The 27435-nt window shown below is 39.0% G+C and overlaps 1 protein-coding gene and 1 long non-coding RNA gene across 2 annotated transcripts in view; one reads left to right on the top strand and one right to left on the bottom strand.

Annotated features, from left to right (window-relative positions):
- Positions 1–18355: 18355 nt before the first annotated feature.
- LOC129049445 (uncharacterized) lies at positions 18356–24021 on the bottom strand. The gene is made up of 3 exons (XR_008512528.2): positions 22964–24021; positions 19977–20121; positions 18356–18599 (listed from the first exon to the last, which is right to left on the bottom strand). It is a non-coding gene; the product is annotated as an uncharacterized LOC129049445 (long non-coding RNA).
- MICU2 (mitochondrial calcium uptake 2) overlaps positions 23971–27435 on the top strand; it is a 112752-nt gene continuing 109287 nt past the window's right edge. The window contains exon 1 of the mRNA XM_024230994.3: positions 23971–24281. Coding sequence (XP_024086762.1) covers positions 24072–24281 — 210 coding nt within the window. The 5' untranslated portion in view covers positions 23971–24071. The remainder of the gene's footprint in view (positions 24282–27435) is intronic.

Genomic DNA, 27435 nt, shown 5'->3' with positions numbered 1-27435 from the left:
TTCTTTCATTTTTCTCAATAAAAGACCAAACTACCCCACATATTTGGGCATTTATGTCCATAGTTTGAAGCGCCTACCCGCTGGAGCACAACTCTTATTTCACGTGGCTCCCCAACATATCTGCTCATCAGAATTGAATTCGTTGCCTTCGAGCATTTTGAATATTTTCTATTTCCCTCCTATCTCTTGGTATTTCTGTTGGGTTGAATACAGATGAGATGCTTGTGTGCTGGTGCCACCTATTGTTAGCAAAGTAGATGTGACTACGATGCTTGCTAACGAGAACTGCACATGAACTAAGACTGACTCCAAGACTACAAAACAGCAAAACGATAGAACAAAAATCTTATTTTTAATCTATTAGAAAAGCACTACTGGAGTAGAGGAAGATACTAAGCAGTTATATTTTACCTTTATTTTTATTGAATATTTACAAAGACTGGCTGTCTTTGCATGGTGGCTCACACCTGTAATTCCAGCACTTTGGGAGGCCAAGGCAGCAGGATCACTTGAGCCCAGGAGTTTGAGACCAGCCTGGGCAACACAGCAAGACCTCGTCTCTATTAAAACAACAAAAAAATTATTTAAAAAATGTTTTTAAAAAGATTTATGAAGACTATTTTCAGTTTTTCCATTTTCAGTTGGACTAATTATATGACAATAGTGAGCATAAACACGTATTCCAAGCACAGAAAAGCAATTAAAATTCAAATAGGCCGGGTGCAGTGGCTCATGCCTGTAATCCCAGCACTTTGGGAGGCTAAGGCAGGCAGATCACGAGGTCAGGAGATCGAGACCATCCTGGCTAACATGGTGAAACCCCGTCTCTACTAAAAGTACAAAAAAAATTAGCCAGGCGTGGTGGCGGGTGCCTGTAGTCCCAGCTACTCGGGAGGCTGAGGCAGGAGAATGGCTTGAACCCAGGAGGCAGAGCTTGCAGTGAGCCAAGATCGTGCCACTGCACTCCAGCCTGGGCCACAGAGTGAGACTCTGTCTCAAAAAAAAAAAAAAAGCTAAGTAATTAAGTGTATCATGTATGTATAGACAAAATTTTCAATGTTGTAGTCAATTCAAAAACATATAAGGCATTTTGTATTGGTATCACGTTGTTAACTATAACATACTTTGATAATTTTTTCATTTAAACCCGAAAAGTTGGCTCAACACTTTTTTTTTAATTTATAAAGAAAAGAGGTTTATTTAGCTCATGGTTTTTCAGGCTGCGAAGTTCAAGGGCATCGGCTCAGCTCTAGTGCTACTCACAGCAGGGTGGAAAGTTGAAGGCAAAGCAGACACATGCAAAAGGGGATATGCACTTTCAAAGATATTGTTTAAAAATAAATCTCTTTATGGCCCCTTTCAAAATTTAAACAAAATAAAACATCCATTAAAACATGTTTTCATTCTTATTCTTCACACCCAGGAACTGAAAACGTTAAAAGGTTAGAAAATAAGAATTGGCGGGACGCGGTGGCTTATGCCTGTAATCCCAGCACTTTGGGAGGCCAAGGCGGGCAGATCACGAGGTCAAGAGATCAAGACCATCCTGGCCAACATGGTGAAATCCCCATCTCTACTAAAAATACAAAAATTAGCTGAGCATGCTGGTGTGTGCCTGTAGTCCCAGCTACTTGGGAGGCTGAGGCAGGAAAATGGCTTGAACCCAGGAGGTGGAGGTTGCAGTGAGCCGAGATCACGCCACTACACTCCAGCCTGGGTGACGGAGCAAGACTCCGTCTCAAATTTAAAAAAAAGGTTAGAAAATAAGAATCATGAGGAAAGATGAAAGGCACTAATTATTTACAATTTTCTGTGGTCCTTTTAACTTTGGGTTCCATGAGAATTAACAACAGGATTGTCAGAGGACAGTAACCAGCTTCTTATAGACAGTGCCTGACACAGTCTTGAGCTCCCAATCCTGGAAACAACATGGAAAGCTCTCACATTCAGGGTGTCATTGAGGCCAGCTTCCCACTCAAAGTAGGGATGCCTTTTGAAATATCCTCAACAAATGGCCGATCAGATTTTTCTTGAACATTTCCTGAGTGGAAAATGTAAGGCCTCCCAATGAAGCCCATTCCATTTTGGACAACCATTGGGGAAATCATAGTCAAATTACATAAAACTAGAAATGTCTTTTACTTGATTAGAAGGACTTAAGTATAGCAGGTAAAAGTATTTTTCCAGTTCAATGGCTGCCTGGAAAGCCCTGTAATCTGTCCTATCCAAATTTTTGTGTAAATATATTATATAACATTTCAATGACCCATTAGAAAATTTTAAATCCCCCAATAATGAGACATCCTTCAATCAAATACTTCTTTCAATTAGGCCCTGAGAGTGACACATACTTCCTTCCATAGAATCCTTGTCTTTTCTTACCCTATTAATGTTTTTCCTTTTTGTATACCTTTTCCTCTTTAGGCAGTTATGCTTAGTAAATGCTAATGCTTTTGTTTCTGTGTCTCTCCAATACAATAAATTTACTTCAAATGTGGATAATGTGGTTTTTTTTATTTTTTATTTTTTGAGACAGAGTCTTGCTCTGTCGCCCAGGCTGGAGTGCAGTGGCACTGTCTCGGCTCACTGCAAGCTCTGCCTCCCAAGTTCAAGCCATTCTCCTGCCTCAGCCTCCTGACTAGCTAGGACTACAGGCGCCCGCCACCACGCCTGGCTAATTTTTTGTATTTTTTAGTAGAGACGGGGTTTCACCATGTTAGCCAGGATGGTCTCGATCTCCTGACCTGGTGATCCACCTCAGCCTCCCAAAGTGCAGGGATTATAGGCGTGAGCCACCGCACCCGGCCGATAATATAGTATTTCTATAGTATAGAAAGAGCTTGTCATCCCCTTTCTTTGTAAAATTCATTCTTTAGTTAATACTCTTCATCTCTGAGCCTAAGAACCTAGCCCTGACTGCTCTTCAAAATTCCAAAAATGCATTTTCACTACCTGCTGGACCTCCCTACATCATTATTACAAAAATACTTCAGAGGCCAGGTGCAATGGCTCATGCCTGTAATCTCAACACTCTGGGAGGCTGAGGCAGGCAGATCACCTGAGGTCAGGAGTTTGAGACAAGCCTGGCCAACATGGTGAAAACCCATCTCTACTAAAAATACAAAAATTAGCCGGGTATGGTGGCGGGCACCTGTAGTACTAGCTACTCAGGTGGCTGAGGCAGGAGAATCACTTAAACCCGGGAGGCAGAGGTGGCAGTGAGCCAAGATCACGCCACTGCACTCCAGCCTGGGCCACAGAGCAAGACTCCGATTCAAAAAACAAACAAACAAAAAAAGCTTCAGATAACACTAGACCAAAATGAAGTTGTCACTCTCCCTTCTTCACCCCATCTCTTCTCCCTTCATAAAGCTGCTCCTCCCTGGGCCCTTCCTCGTTCACGGCAATGCAATGCCAAGATTCTAATTGCTCCGTGGTTTCCCTCATCTTCAACATCCCATCACCTGCCAGGACCTTTTGATTCTACCTCTACCTTATGCCTCCAGGCTCCCCATTCACCACATCCTCTGCTCCTGTCCTCAGTCAGCTCTTCATTTTTGAACTCTTAGACCATTTCAACAGCCTTCTAACTGATCTCCTAATTCTCCAATTAGAAACTTTGGTGATTCGCCTCTAAACATAGAATTCAAAGCAAAATGCTTCACTCTTGGATCTTTAAACTTCTTTTCAGCCTTATTTTGCACGACACTTCTCTTGAACCACACTCAACAGTTGTTAGTGTTCTCCCAGAATATAGTCTATTCCGTCTTGCCTCAGCAGCTTTGCTCAAGTAGCTCTAGTGGTAACGTCTTTTGAGGAATGCCTACTATTGGTGTACTTGCCACTTTTGAATTCCCAACACAAACTCTATTACCTCTTCTAAGAACACTCCCAGTCATAATTAATCCCTTCTTTCTCAAATACATCCCAAACACTTTGAACATTTCTTGCAGCATTTATCCCGTTTTACCTTATGTAAGAGTTGTTTATATATATCTTTCTCCCAAAACTGCAAACTTCTTGAAAGCAGGGACTGTCTTATTTATTTCTGTATCATCCACTCATGGTAGCAAAATCCTTTGTTCATAGCGGGCACATTATAAATATTTGTAATAGGAATGACCAAAAGTCTCATTGAAATCAGAGTAGATTAACCAATAACATGAGCCAACCCTTTAAGAAATGTTAAGAGATGTCCTTCCTGTTTTCTTAATTTGTTTCTATGTCTACATATTGGTTAATAAGATACTGTACATTGCTACCATGTACTCTGGAAATGAGTAAGACAGGATGGAAGATTTAAGAAAACTGGCTCAAGCAAACCTTGGTTGACATCAGGCACAAAGAACTTTACAAACCTGCTCTACAGTTTGTCCTCAAAATGCTGCATTTGAGTTGTTTTGTCCATAAATGATGAAATTTCATAAAGTACTGATAATCAAATGGGGAAACGTAAATGTCCTTTGGAAGTTCTTTGATCACATAATGTATTTCTTCCTTGCTTCGGGGCTCAAAGAATGAGGATGACAGAGAGACTGAATGGAAAATGGAATAGTGAGGGCAGAGAGAGAAGAAGCAAGTGGTAGGAAAGAGCGGAGGGAGAAAATAAAAGGCACGAAAAGCAACTTAAAAGGACCAGAAGTGATTTATGACCCGTTTGGTGTCTAGTGTGCTCATCACTCTGCCCTCTGGTCCCAGACTGTCTTTGATCTTCCTCACGGCTCATCCCATCTGCTGCCTGGAGGAGCTGGAAGGACCAAGGGTCAGAGTAATGTTATTTCTTCTCTTGTTAAACCTCACGCTCTCCTCTCTCTGCTGTCCTGCTTCCTTACTACTTGTATCAGGGCTGGAATCAATGACCTGCATGTATAGTCTGTGTATATATATTTGAGGGAACTGTTATGGGTCAAACTGTGTCCTCCAAAAACATATGCTCAAGTTATAACCCCTGGTACCAGTGAATGTGACCTTATTTGGAAATAAGTCAGATGTAATCCACTTTGCTGATGCAATCAAGCCAAGATGAGGTCCTACTGGATTAAAATGGACCTTAATCCAGCGATCAGCATTTTTTTTCTTTTTAATCTTTTTTTGAATCTTTTTCTTTTTTTAATTTCAACTTATATGTTAGATACAGGGGGTCCATGTGCAGGTTTATTACATGTGTATTTTGCACTCAGGTAGTGATGATAGTACCCGATAGGTAGTTTTTCAACCCACACCTCCCTCCCTCCCTTGTCTGGTGGTCTACAGTGTCTGTTGTTCCCACGTTTATGTCCATGTGTCCTAAATGTTTAGCTCCCACTTATAAGTGAGAACATGTGGTATTTGGTTTTCTGTTCCTTTGTTAATTTGCTTACAATTATAGCCTCCAGCTTCATCCAGTGACGGGTATCTTTTTAAGAGAAAGGAGAAGGAGATTGGGCACAGACACACAGAGAAGGCAGCCCTCTGGTGAGGGAGGCAGGGACTGGAGCGATGCAGCTCAGGCCAGGCAAGAGCCAACGAGGGCCAGTAACCTGCAGGGCCGGGAAGAGGCAGGGAGGTATGCATCCTTCGAGCCCTCAGAGAGCCCTGCTGACACTTTGACTTCAGACTTCTGGCCTCCAGCACTGTGAGAGAATACATACCTGTAACTTTAAGCCACCCAGTGTGTGGTTATTTGTGTGGCAACTCTTAGAAACTGATACAGGGACTTAAGGTTGTTGAGTAATCAGAGGAGATCTTAAACCACAGCATAAAGCCAAACAAGTTTCTCAGCTCCTGAGATAGATGTTAATCCATTTAGCCCAGATTTCTAAACAATGTGGTTTGCTCTACTTAGAACATATTTTGTAATATTAAGTTCTGGCTTTGCAATTTCATTTTATTAATGTTTAAATCTCAACCAGAACAATGAAGTTGTCACTGGAGAAGAAAATAGAAGAGTCAGCAAATGTCTGGTATCTAGTAGGTGTTTAATAAAAATACTTGTTGAATGAATGAATGGAAACAATTATCAGAAAATGTCATAAGACATAAAAGCAGAACCTCTGATCCTGATCCCTGAGCACAAAAGTAAGATTTCACAGGCTGAGCTGAGTAACTCAAGAGCAGATGTCTACCACAGGCGGAGCCACAAAATCTAAGAGTAGAGCACCCACCATAAAAGGTATATAAAGAAGTAGACTAGACTACAGCACCGCAGAAAGCACTATATGCTCAGGTGGATAGAATGTTTTCCTGAGCAGCTGGGTTCTAGGAAGGATTGGTGGGGTAAGGTGGTGTATACCCACTGCTCATAGAAAATGTGAGTCAAAAATATGGGTTATAATGTGAACAAGTAATGTTTCATCTGTCTTTGTTTTTCCCCATACTTCACCTTTTCATCATTTGTGTGTTGCCTTTCTTTCTTTTGAGACAGAGTGTCTCTCTGTTGCTCAGATTGGAGTAGAGTGGCGTGATCTCCAGCCTCAGCCTCCCAAGTAGCTGGGATTACAGGTGTGCACCACCAAGCCCAGCTAATTTTTTTGTATTTTTAGTAGATACAAGGTTTCACCATGTTGCCCAGGCTGGTCTTGAACTCCAGAGCTCAAAGTAACCCACCCACTTTGGCCTCCCAAAGTGCTGGGATTACAGGTGTGAGCCACCATGCCCAGCTGTAAGTTGCCTTTCAATAGACAGAAGATGTATTAATTGTCAGAGGCTCTGAGGTACTGAGCCATTCATTATCCCTGGCCAACCATGAGAATCTGTCCCTCCCCTGTACACAAAGACCCTTACTGCCCAGTCTAAATCTGCCCATTCCATTAGCTTCCTACTCCAGTTTACATGCTGTCATGAGAGCAACCACTGCCTAGTTAAACATTCTTCAGAACTTCCAGCCACCACTCGAATCAAGCTTTCATCCTTTCTATCTCCCTGAGTAGCGGCGCTGTCCAGTAGAACTTTCTGTGGTGATGGAAATGTTCTGTATCTGTGCCATCCAACGCAGTAGGCACTGGCCACATGTGGTCATTGATCACTTAAAATGTAGCTAGTGAGACTATTGAGCTTGATTTAAGCTTTCTATTTAATTTTAATGAATTAGAATTTAAAAAGCCACAAGTGGCTAGTGCCTACTATACTGGACAGTGCAGCTTTTAACTATTTTTGAGGAAACCCCAGTCTTTTTCATTGCTTCCTTACCCTCAGACTCTGGTCTAACCAGAGACAGTTCACAGCCATTTATCTACAGACACTCTGTCCATTGGCCTTGAAATCTGCAGAATCTCCCAGGCATCAAAGAGACTGCCTGCCTCTATGCTGCCTCTGAAGTGGCAAATACTTGGGGAATTAATGAAGTTGCAAAGAAACCCACAACCCAGTCATTTGGATAATCCATTGCTGAAAGGAATTTTATCACAAGAATGAATTAACCAGGCTCCACCTGGAATTTTCATCTGATATTTCCAGTGATCTATGATCACGTCAGTCAGGTGGCATTTCTTAACTGTGGTTTTCTAGACACCCTGTAAAAAGTGAAAAAGGTATTGACTGGGAAGGGCTTCCATCTAATTGGGAAAAAATCCGTCATTCACAAAGAAATAATTTACACGTAAAAATCAGATGTTTAGGATATATTTATGTGTCATCTTACTTTTGCTTATTTGTTTCATCTCCTACGGTATATGTCACCTGCCTAGGCGAAAACCACTCACACCTCCTCCATTCTCCTCCATTCTCAATCTAAACTCTTGCTACTTGAAGTGGTCCTCAGACTAGCAGCATCAGAAACTCTTGAGAGCTTCTTAGAAATGCCAGCTCTACTTTATTCCTACAGAACCTGAAATTACATTTGAACATGGTGCCCAAGTTATTTTGTTTGCACATTACAGTATTGAAAAGCACTGATCTAAACTAGTCAGAATTTTCCACACTGATTCCAGTAAATATCTGTGCTTATTAGAAAGATAGTAATAGGCTGGTCTTCAGCTGTACTGTATTTTATGGAATGTTTTAGTTATTTGTAAAAAGCTCATCAATTAGCTAATTAGTTGTAACTTGAATTTGAAAAGTAGTGTGTTGTTGTGGGAAGGGTGCTAAATTGATACGAGGAAACCTGAATTTTCTGTTTTTGACTCTGTCTTTGTCTGTTGGGCAAGCCATTATTTTTGTTCAGTTTCAGTTATTTTGGTTTTGTTTTTAATTATTATTCATTTAAATATATAAAATGAGGTTTTTCTACTAGTTGCTCCCAAACTGGGCTTCGCAGCTCTTTAGAATTTTACAAAACAGGAATGATAACAACTTTTTGTATATAAAAAAAGCCTGACGTTGGAATTCTGCCTTTAAGCATGATAAGGTTACCCAGAATTTGCACTTTAGCTACCACATCTTCCTTGCTGCCCCAGATTAAAGTCAAGATTTAAGCTGTCTCAGACATGTGAGAAGTTCTCTCATTTTTAAAGACTTCCAGAATTCACATGGAACTGATATTTAACAGTCTTGACTGTAAATGAACCTAAAACCCTCGATCTTTAAGCTGTCTTTTCAGCCTGTGTCCTTGCAGTCAGTGGAGGTTAGGGACGCAAGTCACCCTTTTCTGAAAAGAGCCTTTTATATAGACCTTACCAGGGATCAGTTGTCAGCTCCGGGCCAGACCCTCCAGGAATGGTACACAGGCTACTTGTCGGGGGATGTCATGAAAGGAGGAAGTAAAATATGACAAAGGACAAAAGTATTCACTGCACAGTATTGCCTAGGGTCAAAGGCCTTTCCAGTCAAAGACAAACAAAAAAGATGGACACTTTTTTCCTTTGCTCACACTTTTATTTGGCTTATTTCTTTCTTGGCCTTTACTTTCAATGTGAAGCCTTTTTTTCCTCTTTTTTTTTTTTCCTGTTTGGTTTCAGTGACTCCATACAGTCACTCTTTTGTGAAATCGAAAGCAGATCTATCCCCAATACGGATTCCTGAAAATCTTCCAGTCTCTCAATATTCTAGGGACATAGTAAAGGTTATATTTAGATGCCACACTGCATTTCAGGGAAAATGTGATTTTCCTTTAAGGGTTTGCTTCCACATCTCCTACTTACACCAAATACACTTTCAAGTTAATAAAAGCTCTACCTGCTGAGGCAGCAAATCAGGCTATAATTAAAAAGGAGGAAACATTTTACACAAGAAAATGTGTGGTTTGGTTTAAGCGTAAATATGAAAAAAAGGCATGAAAGCTGATAACAAGATATAATTTGTATTCGTGGTTTTTATTTATTGAACAAACTGTTAGAAGAAAATTTGTTTTAACTATTAACTTACTATATTCTAATACGTCTTTAATGTTTCACATAGCTACTGCATTGGAGCTTGTAAAAATAACTTTAAATTCCAATGTCAAGTGGACCATGAAAATTTGGTTTCATTTTCAAAACTGCTTTGCTGAGAAATATACCCTAAAAAGCAATTCTCATTTTACTTTCTTACAGCTCCAACAGCTGCAGGACGAATTATAAAATGTATTTAACCCAATCTGAAAGTTAGAATTTTGATCTCTGAAGAAAGTATTTTTGAAGACCCTCGCACATGCCAAAAAAAAGATTTAGAACTTTGATAAGGCTTCAGAAAGTAAGAAGCACTGTGAAATTTTGACAAAGAGCTACCTTCTTTTTTTTTTCCAAGAATGCTTCAGATCTATACTATACGATTTAATACTGTATTATATATGGATGAGTAGTACTTTACTTTATTCTTGAATTTTTCATCCTTCTGGGCACATCGTATTACCATAGACAAAAAGGTATTTTATACAAACAAATTCAAATAAGCATTTATTTGTTCTTCAAATAAGCAATGTTAGACACATACATATACATCAGCATATATATTTATGTTTTCTGAATATTCATTCAGAATGATTATGCTTTCAAATACTGTGTATCTTTCTGAAGCTGCAGACAGCTCTTTGAGGAGTGGCTGGTTAAAAAGGACCCACAGCCATGGTGATTTTTCAAAGCCTGTCCCAGGGGAACATCACAAATCTCTAGGGAAGGATGGAAATGGTTTACAGCACCTTCTGTATGGACTGGTGGCCTTTAGGATGCAGAGGTGCCTTCCCATCCAATACTGGCAGCCTTAAGATAGGGCTAATGCCTTGTCCTTATCTGCACTTACAATGCTGTGTCATTCATCATTGCCATCATCTTTGGAAAACAGTCACAATAGAGTGTGTCAGTATGTGTTTCTCCGCAGCTATGATAATTTCGGTATTTGCACTAGGGGGAAATATACTTAGACAATTCCTATAATAAAAAATGTCGCATGTGCACATGTGCTATCTCACTGCTTTTCTCCTTTTACTTTATTAAAAGATTTTTAATGAAATTCGTGAGCACTATGTCCTGCCTAAATAATATCTTAGGTTATTATGCCTCTCAATCGATACATTTGAATGAGAAATTAAATGTTTCTTACAACATGATTGTAATACATTGAGATCCTCTGAAGTGAAATATAGAAAATATGTAACAAAAGATGTGTGCACCATCTAAATACACCTATAGATTTGTTTCTGCTCTCTAATTGTTTAGTATCATAATGTCCCCTTTCCTAAGTTCTCCTGTTCCATTAGTCTCATCTAATTCCATTTTAAATTTAACACTTTAAATCAACACATATACTAATATCTTTATTAATCAATCAACCAACAAATACTTTTAAAAATTATGAGGAGAGCTACCAAAAATCTAGAAAACATGTTGCAAACTCTCAAGAAGATAATATCCTAAATGAAAAATATGACAATCCAAAAATTATTGGACGGGTGCTATGGCTCATGCCTATAATCCCAGAACTTTGGGAGGCTGAGGCGTGTGGATCACCTGAGGTCAGGAGTTCAAGACCATCCTGGCCAACATTGTGAAACCCTGTCTCTACTAAAAATACAAAAAAGTATCCCAGCGTGGTGGCAGGCACCTGTAATCCCAGCTACTCAGGAGGCTGAGGCAGGAGAATTGCTTGAACCGAGGAGGCAGAGGTTGCAGTGAGCTGGGATCCCCCCATTGCACTCCAGCCTGGGCAACAAGCACAGGACTCCGTCTCAAAAAAATAAATAAATAAAATAAAATGATAAAAGTCTACATATTTTAAAATATCTTTATATCAGCTTCTTTACCAAAAAATATTTGAGACATTTGAATAAACGCATAAAAAGGAATTGTTTTTATCTTTTAGCAAGACATTGTGGTGTCGCAGGAAAACTAAGGTAGGAAACTAGAATAATGCAGATCAGAAAGCCCACACAATTGCTAGACATGAGCCACAGAGTCAGAACTGAGGAAAACATGATCGCAACCAAGATGTAGAGTGTCCAGAAGAGCAGGCTGGGTACAAGGTGAGGGGTCTTTTATTATCACTAGAACTAAGAGAAACTTCCCCTATTGATTCTTATCAGGGCATACAATATGGCTTACTGAGCTAAAGCCTCAACAACAGTCTTTTAATAATATAATATTGGGTTTCATTTTGCTGTGTACAATGTTCTTCAAAGTAATGGCAATGATAGACAGTAAATAATTGAGAGCTGCATTGGATAATTTACATAGGGAATATTAATAGATAGCCAGTGTATTAGTCAAGGTAATCCATGCCAGCTGCTGTAACAACCAACCACAAAAACCTCAGTCTCTTAACACAAGAAAGTCAGTGAAATGTAGATTGTGTGTTTCTCCTCAGCAGTTCTCTGTCAACAAGTGACCTACCCTAGCTATCCCTGCTGGCATGCATGGCCTCTAAGAGCCCTGCAGAAGACGAAGAGGCGGGGCATGGAGGAAGGTACATTGGCTCTTAGCTACTTCGGCTGAGAGTGGACACAGTCAGCTCTCCTCACATGCCATTGGCCAGAGTGTGAGAACATGGCCACACCTCACTGCAAGGGAAGCTGGGAAATGTATCTTCCGTGTGCCCCAGAAAAAGAAAATAAAATGAGATTTGGTGAATGTATAACACTGTCTCTGCCACAACTGAGAATGCCAGGCTGAGGAGATTGGATGTGATGTAAAATGCACTAGCCTGGGGTTCTTAAAGGGGAGTGTCATACCACATGGGATAAATCAATGGTATGAGAACAAAATATTAAAACTTCTACGCATTGTTAATTTTAATCCAACAAAAAATATGTACATTATATATATTTTATATAAAATATATAATTTATAATTATAAATATTATATATTATATATAATTTATAATTATAAATATTATATATTATTTATAATTTATAATTATAAATATTATATATTATATATAATTTATAATTATAAATATTATATATAAATTATATAATTTATAAAATTTATACATTTACATATAATATATAACATATTATATATTATATATTTTTTATATAATATATAATATATAATATATATTTATATATTTTATATACAATATATTTTATATACAATATATTTTATATATTATATATTTTGTATACAATATATTTTATATATTTTCATATATTTTCTATATTTTATATATATTTTCTATATTTTATATGTAATATATTTTCTATATTTTATATGTAATATATTTTCTATATTATATATAACATATTTTATATATTATATATAACATATTTTATATATTTTATATACAACATATTTTATATATTATATATTATATTTTATATATAATATATTTTATATATTATATATAATATATAATATATAATATATTTTATATATTATATATAATATATTATATATAACATATTTTATATATTTTATATAATATATCATATATAATATATTTTATATATTTTATATAATATATTTTATATATTTTACATAATATATTTTATATATTTTACATATAATATATTTTATATATTTTACATATAATATATTTTATATATTTTACATATAATATATTTTATATATTTTATATATAATATATTTTATATATTTTATATATAATATATTTTATATATTTTATATATAATATATTTTATATATTTTATATATAATATATTTTATATATTTTATATATAATATATTTTATATATTTTATATATAATATATTTTATATTTTATATATTTTATATATTTTACATATTTTATATATAATATATTTTATATTTTTTATATATAATATATTTTATATATTTTATATATAATATATTTTATATATTTTATATATAATATATTTTATATAATATATTTTAAATATTTTATATATTTTATATATAATGTATTTTATATATTTTATATATAATGTATTTTATATATTTTATATATAATGTATTTTATATATTTTATATATAATGTATTTTATATATTTTATATGTATTTTATATATTTTATATATATTTTTTATATTTTATATATAATATATTTTTTTATATAATATATTTTTTATATTTTATATACAATATATTTTATATATAATATATTTTATATATTTTATATATAATATATTTTATATATTTTATATATAATATATTTTATATATTTTATATATAATATATTTTATATATTTTATATATTTTATATATAATATATTTTATATATTTTATATATAATATATTTTATATATTTTATATATTTTATATATAATATATTTTATATATTTTATATATAATATATTTTATATATTTTATATATAATATATTTTATATATTTTATATATAATATATTTTATATATTTTATATATAATATATTTTATATATTTTATATATAATATATATTTTATATATTTTATATTTTATATATTTTATATATAATATATATTTTATATATTTTATATATTTTATATATAATATATATTTTATATATTTTATATATAATATATATTTTATATATTTTATATATAATATATTTTATATATTTTATATATAATATATATTTTATATATAATATATTTTATGTATTTTATATATAATATATTTTATATATAATATATTTTGTATATTTTATATATAATATATTTTATGTATTTTATATATAATATATATTATATATTTTATATAATATATTTTATATATTTTATATATAATATATTTTATATATTTTATATAATATATTTAATATGTTTTATATATTTTATATAATATATTTTATATATTTTATATATTTTATATAATATATTTTATATATTTTATATATTTTATATAATATATTTTATATATTTTATATATTTTATATAATATATTTTATATATTTTATATAATATATTTTATATATTATATATAATATATTTTATATATTTTATATAATATATTTTATATATTATATATAATATATTTTATATATTTTATATAATATATTTTATATATTTTATATATTATATATAATATATTTTATATATTATATATAATATATTTTATATATTTTATATATAATATATTTTATATATTTTATATATAATGTTTTATATATAATATATTTTATATATTATATATTATATATATTATATGTAATATATTTTATATATTATATATTATATATTATATGTAATATATTTTACATATTATATATTATATATATTATATATATAGTATATTTCATATATTTATATATATTATAAATATAGTATATATAATATATTTTATATATTATATATTTTATATATAATACATATATTTTAAGAACTATAGGCTGGGCGCCGTGGCTCATACCTGTAATCGCAGCACTTTGGGAGGCTGAGGTGGGTGGATCGCCCGAGGTCAGGAGTTTGACACCAGCCTGGCCAACATGATGAAACCCTGTCTCTACTAAAAATACAAAAATTACCTGGGCGTGGTGGGGGGGGGGTGCCTGTAATCCCAGCTACTCGCGAGGCTGAGGCAGGAGAACTGCTTGAACCTGGGAGGCAGAGGTTGCAGTTAGCCAAGATCGAGGTATTGCACTCCAGCCTGGGCGACAAGAAGGAAACTCCATCTCAAAAAAAAAAAAAAAAAAAAGAACTATATCTATATATATAGTATAGGCCCTAAGTAAGATGGCCTCATGTCATGATATGCAAGACAAAAGAGTGTAAGTTCTGTGACTTGAAGGATTCATGAGAGGTGTCCTTACTTGACCGTGAGCTTTCAATAAATTGTTAAGGGTTGCAGTTTCTGTGCACCCAGTTAGGTGGATTTACCAGTTATATTATCTAGTGTTAAGGAAAATAAGCCTGATGAGAATGGATACCTGGATGTTTTTCCTTCTTTCTTTTGAGACAGAGTTTCACTCTTGTTGCCCAGGCTGGAGTGCAATGGCATGATCTTGGCCCACTGCAACCTCCGCCACCCAGGTTCAAGTGATTCTCCTGCCTCAGCCTTCCGAGTAGCTGGGATTACAGGCAGCTGCCACCATGCCCGGCTAATTTTTTGTGTTTTTAGTAGAGACAGGGTTTCACTACTCTGTCCAGGCAGGTCTTGAACTCTTGACCTCAGGTGATCCGCCTGCCTCGGCCTCCCAAAGCGCCAGGATTACAAACGTGAGTCACCGTCCCTGGCCAATATCTGGCTTTAAAAGAGTCCTGCGAAAACTCTACAGACGGATGATGCTAAAACATTAAAATGCCAGTGAACAAAAACAAACTAGCAGGGCTCATGCTTCTGCTCTCCAGCTTTACTATAAGATAGAAACAACTATCTAATCAGATAAAATCAGTCCCCAAAAACGGTAATTCGAAAAAAATGATTTATATCCACTATCATTAATAATGAACCTAATCCTGAATGTACATTAAGCCCTAAGATATTAACTATTAATGGTATGAAGCCAGAATAAGAACTCAATACTACTATCCAAAGCATGAAGACCAGCCTCTACAAATACATTTTTTTCAGGAATATTCAATCCAGTACTTGACAAAATTTTACTCAGCTTGCATATTCATAAGTCCCAAGTGAGAAATTCACAAACCCCATTGAAAAAACAGGAGTTTTATTACAACAGGTTTTTCCCATTGTAATAAAAATCACTAAGATAACATTCATTCATTCAAGAAGTAATTACTGAGTGCCTACTGAGGGGTAGGCATTGTTGTAGGCATCACAGATTTAGGGATGCACAGAATATGCAAAACTGACTGCCCTCCTGGAGCTGACATTCTAGGGCAGTGGTTCTCAGCTGAGGGTGACTTTGTCCCCCGGGGGATATTTGGCAACATCTGGAGACATGATGTTTGCTTTTCACGGTTGAGGCAGGGTGGAGTGGGGGTGCTACTGGCAGGTGGTATGTGGTGGGTAGAAGCCAGGAATTCCACTAAACACCCTGTGGTTCACAGCACAGCCCCCCACCCCCCAACAAAAAAAAAGAATTCTCTGTCCCTACGTGTCGATAGTGCTGAGATTGAGAAACCACCCATGTTTAATTTTGTAAGAATAAAATGTCTAACGTATCGTAGTCTTTACAGTACTCCGGAATAAGTCAAAATGTGGCTATGAAATGCTTTTTCATTTCATTCGATGGCGTCAAAGAGTCTGAAGCCTTCAGAAGACAAATGTCCCCCAAGTGGAGGATAGATATGGCATAAGAATACCACGAGGATATTTCGGGCCTGCAGTCAGAAGTGCAGGGCACCCCAGCAGCACCGTCCCTGCCATGCCCAGCACCCGCCAGGCCTCTGCGTGAGAGCAGGTCGAACCGCCCATGCGCCCAAGAACACGCAGTGACCAGCAGCCCCGCCGCGACTGCCTCCTTACCCAGCGTGCGACTGTGTCCGGAATTGGTGAGTTCTTGGTCTCTCTGACTTCAAGAATGAAGCCAAGGACCCTCGCGATGAACTGTTAGTTTTTAAAGATCAGGAGTGAAGCTTCAGACCTTGGCGGTGAGTGTTACAGCTCTTAAGGCAGCGCATCTGGAGTTGTTCGTTCCTCCCAGTGGGTTCCTGGTCTCGCTGATTTCAGGAGTGAAGCTGCAGACCTTCCCGGTGAGTCTTACAGCTCATAAAGGTGGTGCACACCCAGAGTGAGCAGCAACCGGACTTATTGCAAACAGCGAAAGAACAAAGCTTCCACAGTGTGAAAGGTGACCCGAGCTGGTTGCCGTGATGGGCTCTGGGGTGGCCTGATTTTATTCCCTTATTTGGCCCCACCCACATCCTGCTGATTGGCCCATTTTACAGAGTGCTGATTGGTTCATTTTACAGAGAGCTGATTGGTGCATTTACAAACCTTTAGATAGACACATAGTGCTGATCGGTGCATTTACAATCTTTTAGCTAGACATAAAAGTTCTCCAAGTCCTCACCTGACCCAGAAGCCTGGAAGGCTTCACCTCTCACAACCGTGCACTTGGGGCTGCACCTGCTCGACCCACTGGCCAGCCTGCTCCAGGGCCCCATTCACACTCTTGGGGTCTGGGTGCTTCCTCATCGTGAACCCCACCCAGGGTTCTGGCACAGGTCTGCCGGTGGAGGAGTGGCCCAGCCCTGCCAGCCACCAGCCCGCAGGCCTCGGGCACCCCAGGAAGCCAGGGGATCTCTTGGGCCTGGTGCCCCCCCTCAGAGGCCCTGGGGGGAAACAGATCACACCTCCCGTGCATCCTGTGGCTGTCTCCTGGAAGACAGACCTCCGTGGTCACCCCTTCCCCAAGCAGCCCAGAAGACCCTTTCAGTTTACCCGGCTGGTGCTTCTGCCTAGGGAAGCCCCCAGGCTGAGGTGCCCCCAAACTAGGTACAGCTCTGCAGCGGACCCCAGCAGTCCCAGTGTCTGGGCTCCACGTGTGAAGCCCCCACCGATGGCAGGAGCTCCTGTGAGACAGCTCTTTGTCTCTGCCAAACACGTCCTGGCCCCTAGGTCTTTGCCCCCATCTGAAGCACTCCCGGGAAACTCTCAACACCCAAAGGTTGCCATGAAGTCCTCACAACTGGAAGAGGTCACTGTGGCTGTGGCCAGAGGAAGTGATGAGGCAAATGAATCAAAGCTGTGGTATCACTTGCCTGTAGGCCAAGCAGGTGGCAGTGGTCACCAACACTCCTGGCCACCAGTCTGCTTGTGTGCAAGGCGCAGGCCTGTCCCAGATAACCTGGGAGTTATCTGTCATACCTGGCTCCACCCTCCTTGCCAGGTCTCCACTGTCTCTAGCTGGAGACAAGACCATAAGGTCATTGTCTGTGAGAGCCACTGAATGGTGACCAACTCAGTGTATCCAAGTCTCGGAAGCGCAAAAGAAACTCAGGGCAACCCAGTCAATTGGAGAAAGAAGCTCTGGAGAAAAGCCAGATCCTGCTGCCAGATGCCCAGCCTCCTGCCCTGCTGATGGCCTCTGGGCGGTGGTGCCGACACCACGTGTTCACACCATGCTGTAGACTAAAGACAGCTAACCAGCAGACTGGCTTTGGGGAAAAGGAATGAATGATGAAATTGAAATTTGTATTTGGGTTTTTAAGAAACAATAAAAATGTCAAAGCATTTGCATTTACTTAGTGGCTTGGTCTTCTGCACAGTTAAGGACAGGCTATTAAATTCTGGATGTCTCAGTGCACAAGAATACATATCACAGACTTGAACATTTCTGCAGAAATCTTGGGATCAAGGAACATTTCATGAAATTATTTAGATCTTGTCCCTTGCTCCTCTGGATGTGCTGTCTTTCTTAACTCTTCTCTGTCACCATCTTTGATGTGCTTGAGATGTACATTTTACAGCTGAAAAGGAGCAAAGGAAAGAAAGTGTGAATTGTCTCCTTTGGTGGGCTACACCGAACTTTGGAGATATAACGGATTTTAAAATACCAGTCAAATTCTTCTGACATACACAATCTGTTCCATAAATGTGTTTCCAGAAAAAATATTTTTTTGCAACCTCAAATGTTGTGCTGTCACTAATTTTCGTAATTACTTTATGACAACACAGATCCCTCTCCCTGAGATGTGGAAGTGTTACACAACACTCATACAACAGACTTTTTAATCTTCTTTCTGTTAGTGTCCCCCCAGCCTCCTAGCATTTTCAGCAACTTACACAACTTTTTTTCTTCGGTAAATGTTTGTGTCCATTGGATTATAAGCATTATTAATAAATACAAAAACAAAATATTGGTGTGTGGGTTTTCTTTTTATGAGCGCTCATCTTTTAAAAATACATAATGAGCTGGGCACAGTGACTCATGTCTGTAACCCTAGCACTTTGGGAGGCCAAAGAGGAAGGATCACTTGAGGCCAGGAGTTTGAGACCGGCCTGATCAACATGGTGAAACCTCATCTCTACAAAAAATACAAAAATTAACCAGGCATGGTGGCACATGCCTGTAATCCCAGCTACTCGGGAGGCTGATGCACGAGAATTGCTTGAACCTCAGAAGCAGAGGTTGCAGTGAGCTGAGATTGTGCCACTACACTCCAGCCTGGACGACATAGTGAGACTCTGTCTCAAACACACACACACACACACACACACACACACACACACACAAAAATAAAAATAAAAATACATAATAAAATATGTAGAATAAAATTATATGAGCCTGGGGGCTATGCCAACATAATCTAATTGAGGGAAAAGGAGAAGGTGGAGATGAAATAAGACTGGCCATGAGTTTGTAACTGTGGAAGTCCAGCTCTACTCATCATTCTAGTCGCTCTAATTTTATATATATTTGAATTTTTCATAAGAAAAAGCTAAAAAAAGACAAGTATAATGGTTTCATTACCTCAACTAACAGTACAGTCACTCCTTCCATTCAGATTAATATATTTTTGTGAGGCACCTTTTTGAGCTATGACAGTCATCAAAAACTAATGTATAAATTAACTCAACGTAATACCAGATCTTGTATCTCATAAAACCTAAATCAGCATTTTCCAAGTTAATGAAGCCAAGTTAATCACATAGATCTCACTAAAATACTAACAGTTTTAGAATAAAACATTCATTGCATCTTTAATAATAAAAATACAATTTTATTTTATAAATACTAGTTCATCTTTACATCATCATTTACATTCTTACTATGTGGCTTTTAACATTTAGTTGTAAATGTGTAGATTTAAGAAATAAACACACATAAATGGGGGGTTACGTACTTTTAAAAGTTTTCAGCATAGAGGGCACAGGCCAATGTATGAGAGCACAGCCCTTGCCCGGGAAGCTCTATCCTATTTGTCCTTGTTGTCTCCAACGTGTGGTCCCATGCCTGGCACATATTTTACATTTGATACAGTTTGTCAACTGAGGAGAAAAAAAAGACACTTTGGAGTGGCATACAAAAAGAATTTTAGAAGTGTAAAAATAAACTGAAACCCATCTCCTCATTTTCCAACAGGGAGACAGAGGCTTAGGAAGGGCAAATCACAGAGCTAATGGATGTATGGTGAAAGAAATGTTTTAGGAGGATTGATCTAACGTAGATCTGTGGGATGCTTCAGAGAAGAAAAAGATGAAGCAAAGGCACATGTTAAGAGATGGTCACAATCATCACAGCGCAAGGTAATGGGAGCTGCACTGGGAGGAAGGGAAGGTAATGAGATGCAGACGAGGATCTGAAAGACACACATAACACTCCTCTGGGCACTGCTTTCTCACTGTCAGTAAGATTTCATTTTAACCTATTTCTACACATGCTGGTATCAATCATGATACTCAGATATTTTTACTCATGGCCCCAAACTGCACAAAAAGACATAATTAGCAGTTCTTTTGACTCATTTAGGGCCTCTGAGAGTGATTCATACCCTCCGCTACACAATTATCCACCATAAATATAGTTCAACCTCTGACTGTTCCAAGCAATGGTTCTTTATAATGTCCATGCAAATGCTTTTTACTTCATTCCTATAGGAGTCCAACTTCTTTAACTAATCTTTTGAGATCTCCCATAATTTTTCTCCTCCACCTAAGATAATCTGTCTCAGTGCACATTATTCTGGAATAGAGCAGTAAACAATCTTTCAGAATCCAATAGAAATTTGTTTTTCTCCCCACACATGCTAAGATCAAAGATGTGTTTGAGTTAATAATTTCTTTTAAAATGGAAATACAAAGGAGTAGATATCTTCAGTCAGAAAAACTAGTTGACCTCTTTTGTTCAAGACCAGTAACCCAGAGGGAATCGAAGTTTTGACTGTCAGTAAAAAGGGAAATAATTTGAAGAAGCGTGTGGATAGTGGCTAAGAAAGGCCAGGACAAAGTCTGGGCAAGCAGAAGAAATACACTGGTGGAGCGTCTGAGATTCAGAAGAGGAGCTCAGCCTCAAGGTGGGTGGGGACACTGAAAGGGAAGCATGAATACGCCAGTGACAAATGTGCAGAGGGACAAGGGGGCTGACAGCTGTTGCATAGACTGGAGATCATTGTGTGGCCCCTGCCTGGCCCTCAGGACACTCCAAGTCAGTCCCCAGCTAGCCCTTCTGCTCCAAGCCTGTCAGCACACACTGTATGCAGCCTCCCCCAGGCTCTCACCCTGCCTCAGACCCCAGCAAGTTCCAGATCAAGTATTCTGTCTTCCCTAGATGCTTTTCTGCCTGCGCCAGCCCACCACACCCTTGCCTCTCTGCACCGTATAACAGAGACAATTGTTTTGAAATTCAAGCCTAGCCTCTCCAGTGAAAATAAAGCTCCTTAAGAGCAGTTTTTCTGCATACCACTTTCGTTCTTCTTCAGAAAAAAGGGCAGGAGTAAGTGAATTAAGAATACTTTGAAACAATAAGTATTTCCATCCTGTTTTCGTCCAGTTATTTAAAACAGCATACAATGTACAGCTTTAGAAGCAGCTTCTTACTTGGGGGTTGGTTTATAAACTGCATGGTTGAAAATACATCCCAGCCCAGGACTTTACAGCTGATGATGAAGAAATGAACAAAGCTGGAGCCCAAAAAGACCAATATTGTCAACGTGCTTAGACAAATGTCAGCAGCTGCCAAGGAAGATTTCATACTTCGAATGGTTACTCGACTAGAGATTGGTTCTATTATAAGAATTTGTTTCCTCTGCATAAGAAAAGTTTGAATACATTGAATTATAAGTGAGAGTTCTAGATGCCTGGGCACATAATGAAAATTTTAAAAATAACTAATTACACTGTTTTCCAAGTGGGTTCAAAGATTTTTAGCAAAATAAAAAGAAGCTTTTGTTTTGAAAATAAAGTACCCCAAAGGAATAACATACTTCTGTATTTCGGATGGCCAAAGCATAGAAATATGAACCCCAGAGTTTCATTTGTGCCATTTATTTATTCACTTATATACTCACTCATTGAATGTCTATTATGTGCTGGGCATTGTGCTAGGTGCTAGAGAAACAGGGAAAAGGAAGACATCTCACCCACATGGATGTCAAATTGTGGGAGAAAGACAATGTTCTTAAATATGCCACATGTTTTAATAGGAATCTAAACTTATCTTGGGCTTAAGGCAATAACTGAGTAATAGATGCCAGGTTTCATTAAATACCTAGAGGAACTGTGTGAATTAGGCAGTTAGAAGTATACACGTAAAGACTGTGGTTTCTGGAAATCAAGAATAAGCTACAAGGTAAGACATCCAGGGTGTCCAAACATATCCTAGAAGTCCTATAATCACCAGGAAACAAGCTAGATGTCAATAGTCCAGAAAAGCAGGACATGTGCCAAAGCTACCAGAGTCAGCAGAGGTGAAAAACAGTCCAGAGGTTGACAAAGTCGGGCTAGATACGAAAAAGCATGAAAATCTCAGGTTAAGATGGGCTAGTGATCTGGAATCATTGACATTCAGTCAAGCTCATTTGTGTTCACAGGGCGGAAGTAAACCAAACCTTGACCACAGTAAACGCACATCTGTCATGAGCCTACCGTGTGCCAGGCATTTGGCTAGTCACTTTATATAAAATATCTCATTTAGCTCCCCCACCCCAAACTGTAAGAGGGTTGTTCACAGATGAGAAAACTGAGACTCAAAGAGATTAAATACCTTACCCCAAATAGCAGTGATCATCTACCAAATCGTGAGTTATTTACAAATGAGAAAATGGAGACTCAGAGAGATTAAATAATTTGCCCCAAACCACAGTAATCATCCTGGTAGAGCTAAGATTCAAACCTTGAGGTCTGGCTCACAAGTCTGTGAAGGGAGGCTCATCTCTCTGCTTCCTACCTGGGAAGGCACACTGAAAAGTAAGTCCAGAAGCTGAGGGAAAAGTGAGGAACCTCTGACTACAGATTAATTTAGACAAGCCGGCTAAGAGAAAGAGAGCAAGGATTAAGGGCAGATAATAACAAAGGGATCCACGGAACTTCCACTGAATGATCAAATTAGATTTCGTGTGACAGGTTTTTGTTTTTGTTTCTTGAAGTTTTGTTTTGTGCAAAACTTCAAGACAGCAGTGATTATGTGATTAGGAGTCTTTGCCCCTTTAATGTTGGCTCCGTTACTGCATGCCCAACTAAAGCTTCTAATAGCTAGGGACATTTCAGAGATTGAACAAAGAGTTTATTAAAGAGAGTCAGTCAGGAAAAGTGAAGACCAAACAATGGAGGATTGGAGGCTGTTAAATAAAACCAAATAGTCTGCCTCACTACATCACTTATCACCAATGGAACAGCCAGGACTGAGGTATCATTCTAAGCCTGCACTAGGGAAAACCTCTGGGTCCCTGATGATAGAGACATGGGGCTGGTGTGCTGCTGTCTCTGACTTTTAGTTCTAGGTAGGATAAGAGCTACTATCAAACCTTTTGTTGAAACTGAATTTAAATTCATTATAAGCAAATAGTGAGTGACTGAATAAACAGAATGCCTTGTCTGAGAGTTCTTTTAGCAGAAATGAAAGAACAGTCAAGACTATGAGCATAGGAAGACTTGAACAACACAGATGCAGAAGAGACTATTTCAAAAAACGTTTCAGTTTTACAAGATGAAAAAATGAAAAGGAGAAACCTCCCCACACAACCGAGGGCACTATCTTGTTTTGGACTAGGAAGTCATATTATACTGTGTTGATACCCTTCCTATTATCCCATCCCCACAGCCTCAGAAGGCAGCCCCGTAACCGAAGGCCACCTCTTGCGGGTGCAAGCGTCGCCTCCGCAACCGCACCCACGGCGCACGCCCGGTAGGCGGGACGGAAGCCTGTCGGATGTCGCGAGAGTTCCCAGGCGGTAGGCGGCAGCGCCGGGAGAGAAGCGCCGTGTAGCCGCGCTTCCGCAAAGATGGCGGCGGCTGCTGGGAGCTGCGCTCGGCTGGCGGCCTGGGGCGGAAGACTGCGGCGGGGGCTCGCTGTCAGCCGAGAGGCTGTGCGGAGTCCCGGCCCTTTGGCAGCAGCAGTGGCCGGCGCGGCCCTGGCAGGAGCAGGAGCGGCCTGGCACCACAGCCGCGTGAATGTCGCGGCGCGGGATGGCAGTCTCACAGTCTCGGCACAGGTACGGGACGAACTCCTTCTGCTAGCCCCAGTCAAGCTCCTCCCTCCCCTGACGCCCTTTGGCGGGGAGTGGTTTGGCGCTGGGCGGCTCTCCCGGAGCCGTGGGTGGAGGTGCCGCTGCGGATCGGGGCGCCCTGCGACTGGTGGGACTCGCTCCTTCCTGGACTGGCCCCCGGCTTGAGCCCCCGAGGGCCTTCGAGGCTGGTGACTGGAGATTCTGCTTCCCTTGGGAGAACCCCGCGGACGCTGAACACCACGGCCCACAAACTGGCCGCACTAATTTAGTGGTGATGAGCGTAGACATGTCTTAATTCGAGGCTCCTAATTCAGAATCTCACTGCGCCTCGCCCCTTGCTCCCTCTCTGGTCAGTGAAGTGGCATTCACATCCGCAGGTGGTTTGCGTCCAGTTACCCCTGAGGGATATACCTTTGTTAACCTTTGCAACTAAGTTTTACGATCTTTTCTTTGTATAGCATGATGACGTTCTGTCGATTGCTTTTTTAAGTCACTAATGTGTCAGCCATAAAAATTAACCTGTTGATTTCCAGATTTTATTATCAACTTTAAGGAACATTATTGCATGATTATAAACCTTAATATCTTAGTGGACCATAAGTTCTAAGCAAAAATTGCTCCTAAAACCGCCATCTATTAAAGATAAGAGTCTGTCGGGCACGGTGGTACACGACTTTAATCCCAGGGCTTTGGGAGGCCGAGGCGGGTGGATCATTTGAGGTCAGGAGTTCGAGACCAGCCTGGCCAACATGGTGAAACCGCTCCCCACCCCAGCCCCCCCGTCTCTACTAAACAGTTAGCTGGGCGTGGTGGCGGGAGGCTGAAGTAGGAGAACCGCTTGAACCCGGGAGGCGGAGGTTGCAGTGAGCCAAGATCGAGCCATTGCACTCCAGCCTGAGCTACAAGAGCGAAGCTCCGTCTCAAAAAAAAAAAAAAAAAAAAAAAGATTCAAGTTCCCTATTTCAAGATAAATAATGTGGTAACGCATTTGAAAAATTTGAATGCGTAGTACTTTAAAATTTTTGTAGACTTAGTAAGTTTTTACATATGAGCTTTTTTGAAAATTAAAAGTAGTATTTTTTTTTAGATTTACATTATGCCTTTCTAGCGAAAAACTCAAGGAACATTCGGATACAACAAAAAAGAGAGGAAAGGCCTTGTGAATTAAAATTAAGTATTGGCAAGTGATATTGCTTGTTTGTATTAACACATAATTATAATTACATTGTAAATATATATAATGGAAAGATCTATCATCTAGTGTTTTTATAGCATTTTTGTGAATCTTGTGGCAAGGAGTTCAGTGTATTCATCATTAGTTTCTCTCCCCTTGATTCATCCTGGTTTTTTGTTTGTTTTTTTTTTTTTATTTTTGAGAGGAGTCTCGCTCTGTCGCCCAGGCTAGACTGCAGTGGCGCTATCTCGGCTTACTGCAAGCTCCGCCTCCCGGGTTCACGCCATTCTCCTGCCTCAGCCTCCCAAGTAGCTGGGACTACAGGCGCCCGCCATCGCGCCCGGCTAATTTTTTGTATTTTTAGTAGAGACGGGGTTTCACCGTGTTAGCCAGGATGGTCTGGATCTCCTGACCTCGTGATCCGCCCGCCTCGGCCTCCCTAAGTGCTGGGATTACAGGCATGAGCCACTGCGCCCGGCCGATTCATCCTGTTTTTGAGTCCCGTAGATTAATCTTCTCCGGAGTATCACTTTAACCACACAGTGTACCCTTCTTCAGAAACCAGTAGTGTCTCATTTTGCCGAGAGTAAAATGCACATTTTTTTTTTTTTTTTTTTTTGAGACGGAGTTTCTCTCTGTCGCCCAGGCTGGAGTGCAGTGGCGCGATCCCGGCTCACTACAACCTCTTAACTCCCCGGTTCAAGTGATTCTCCTACCTCAGCCTCCCGAGTAGCTAGGATTACAGGCATACGCCACCACGTCCGGCTAATTTTTTTTGTATTTTTAGTAGAGCCGGGGTTTCACCATGTTGGCCAGGATGATCTCGATTTCCCGACCTCGTGATCCGCCTGCCTTGGCCTCCCAAAGTGCTGAGACTACAGGCGTGAGCCACAGCGCCCGGCCAAAATGCACATTTTAAAACTTTGTCATTCAGAGCCTTTTATACTCACACTCTGACCTGACACTACTCAGGCACCTTCCCACTAAAGTGATCCACTCACTATCCCTAGAACAAGACTTAAATACCACTCACCTGCCAGCTGCAATTTGTAGACTCTTGATTTCACTTATCCATCTAATTGTTTTTTTTTTTCTGGCCCACTTCTAATCTTTCTCCTTTTAAATCCCTGACTTGACTCTAAAAGCTTCACACTAGTGTAGTTATTTTGGATTCTCTTCCCAACTCTCAGCTCTCCTTCCCTGTAGCTTTCTAAGTTTAATCTTAGCTAAAGTAATACAGAAACCATTTTATTATCAATTGTTTTATAAGGTCTGTTGGCATAGCGTTTGCCTGATCTGCTATTGGACCAAGACAGTGGTTCTCATCCTTTTGCCACCACGGTGGACATTCCTTTCAGCATCAGTGGCTGAATACAGGAAGGATTGAGAGGACCTATAGCTTGAAAACTTTGCCTTCACCTCAGTGATTTTGATACATTTCCCTAAGAGGTGGGCCTGTTAATTCTCCTCTACCACCACTACTTTAGGGACAGGTGTGCATAGTTGAGCTAGATATATACCAGAATTTTGGCTTGTGATGAATCTTTCATTGCAATAGAATGTTATGCATTAATATAGTTACATTGGTATTCCAAGTTGGTAAACTCTTCCTGACGTGGCCCTATAATAATAGTGGATATGTCCGGCCGGGCCTGGTGGCTCGCGCCTGTAATCCCAGCACTTTGGGAGGCCCAGATGGGCGGATCACGAGGTCAGGAGATCGAGACCATCCTGGCTAACACAGTGAAACCCCGTCTCTACTAAAAATACAAAAAATTAGCTGGGCGTGATGGCGGGCGCCTGTAATCCCAGCTACTCGGGGGCCTGAGGCAGGAGAATGGCGTGAACCTGGGAGGCGGAGCTTGCAGGGAGCCGAGATCCCGCCACTGCACTCCAGCCTGGGCGACAGAGCAAGACTCCGTCTCAAAAAAAATAACAATAATAATAGTGAATATGTCCTTCATT

The sequence above is a fragment of the Pongo abelii genome, chromosome 14 (assembly GCF_028885655.2).
Source record: "Pongo abelii isolate AG06213 chromosome 14, NHGRI_mPonAbe1-v2.0_pri, whole genome shotgun sequence".
Classification (NCBI taxonomy): domain Eukaryota; kingdom Metazoa; phylum Chordata; class Mammalia; order Primates; family Hominidae; genus Pongo; species Pongo abelii.
The sequence above is the reverse complement of the archived record's forward strand: the minus strand, read 5'-3'. Positions and strand labels throughout refer to the sequence as shown.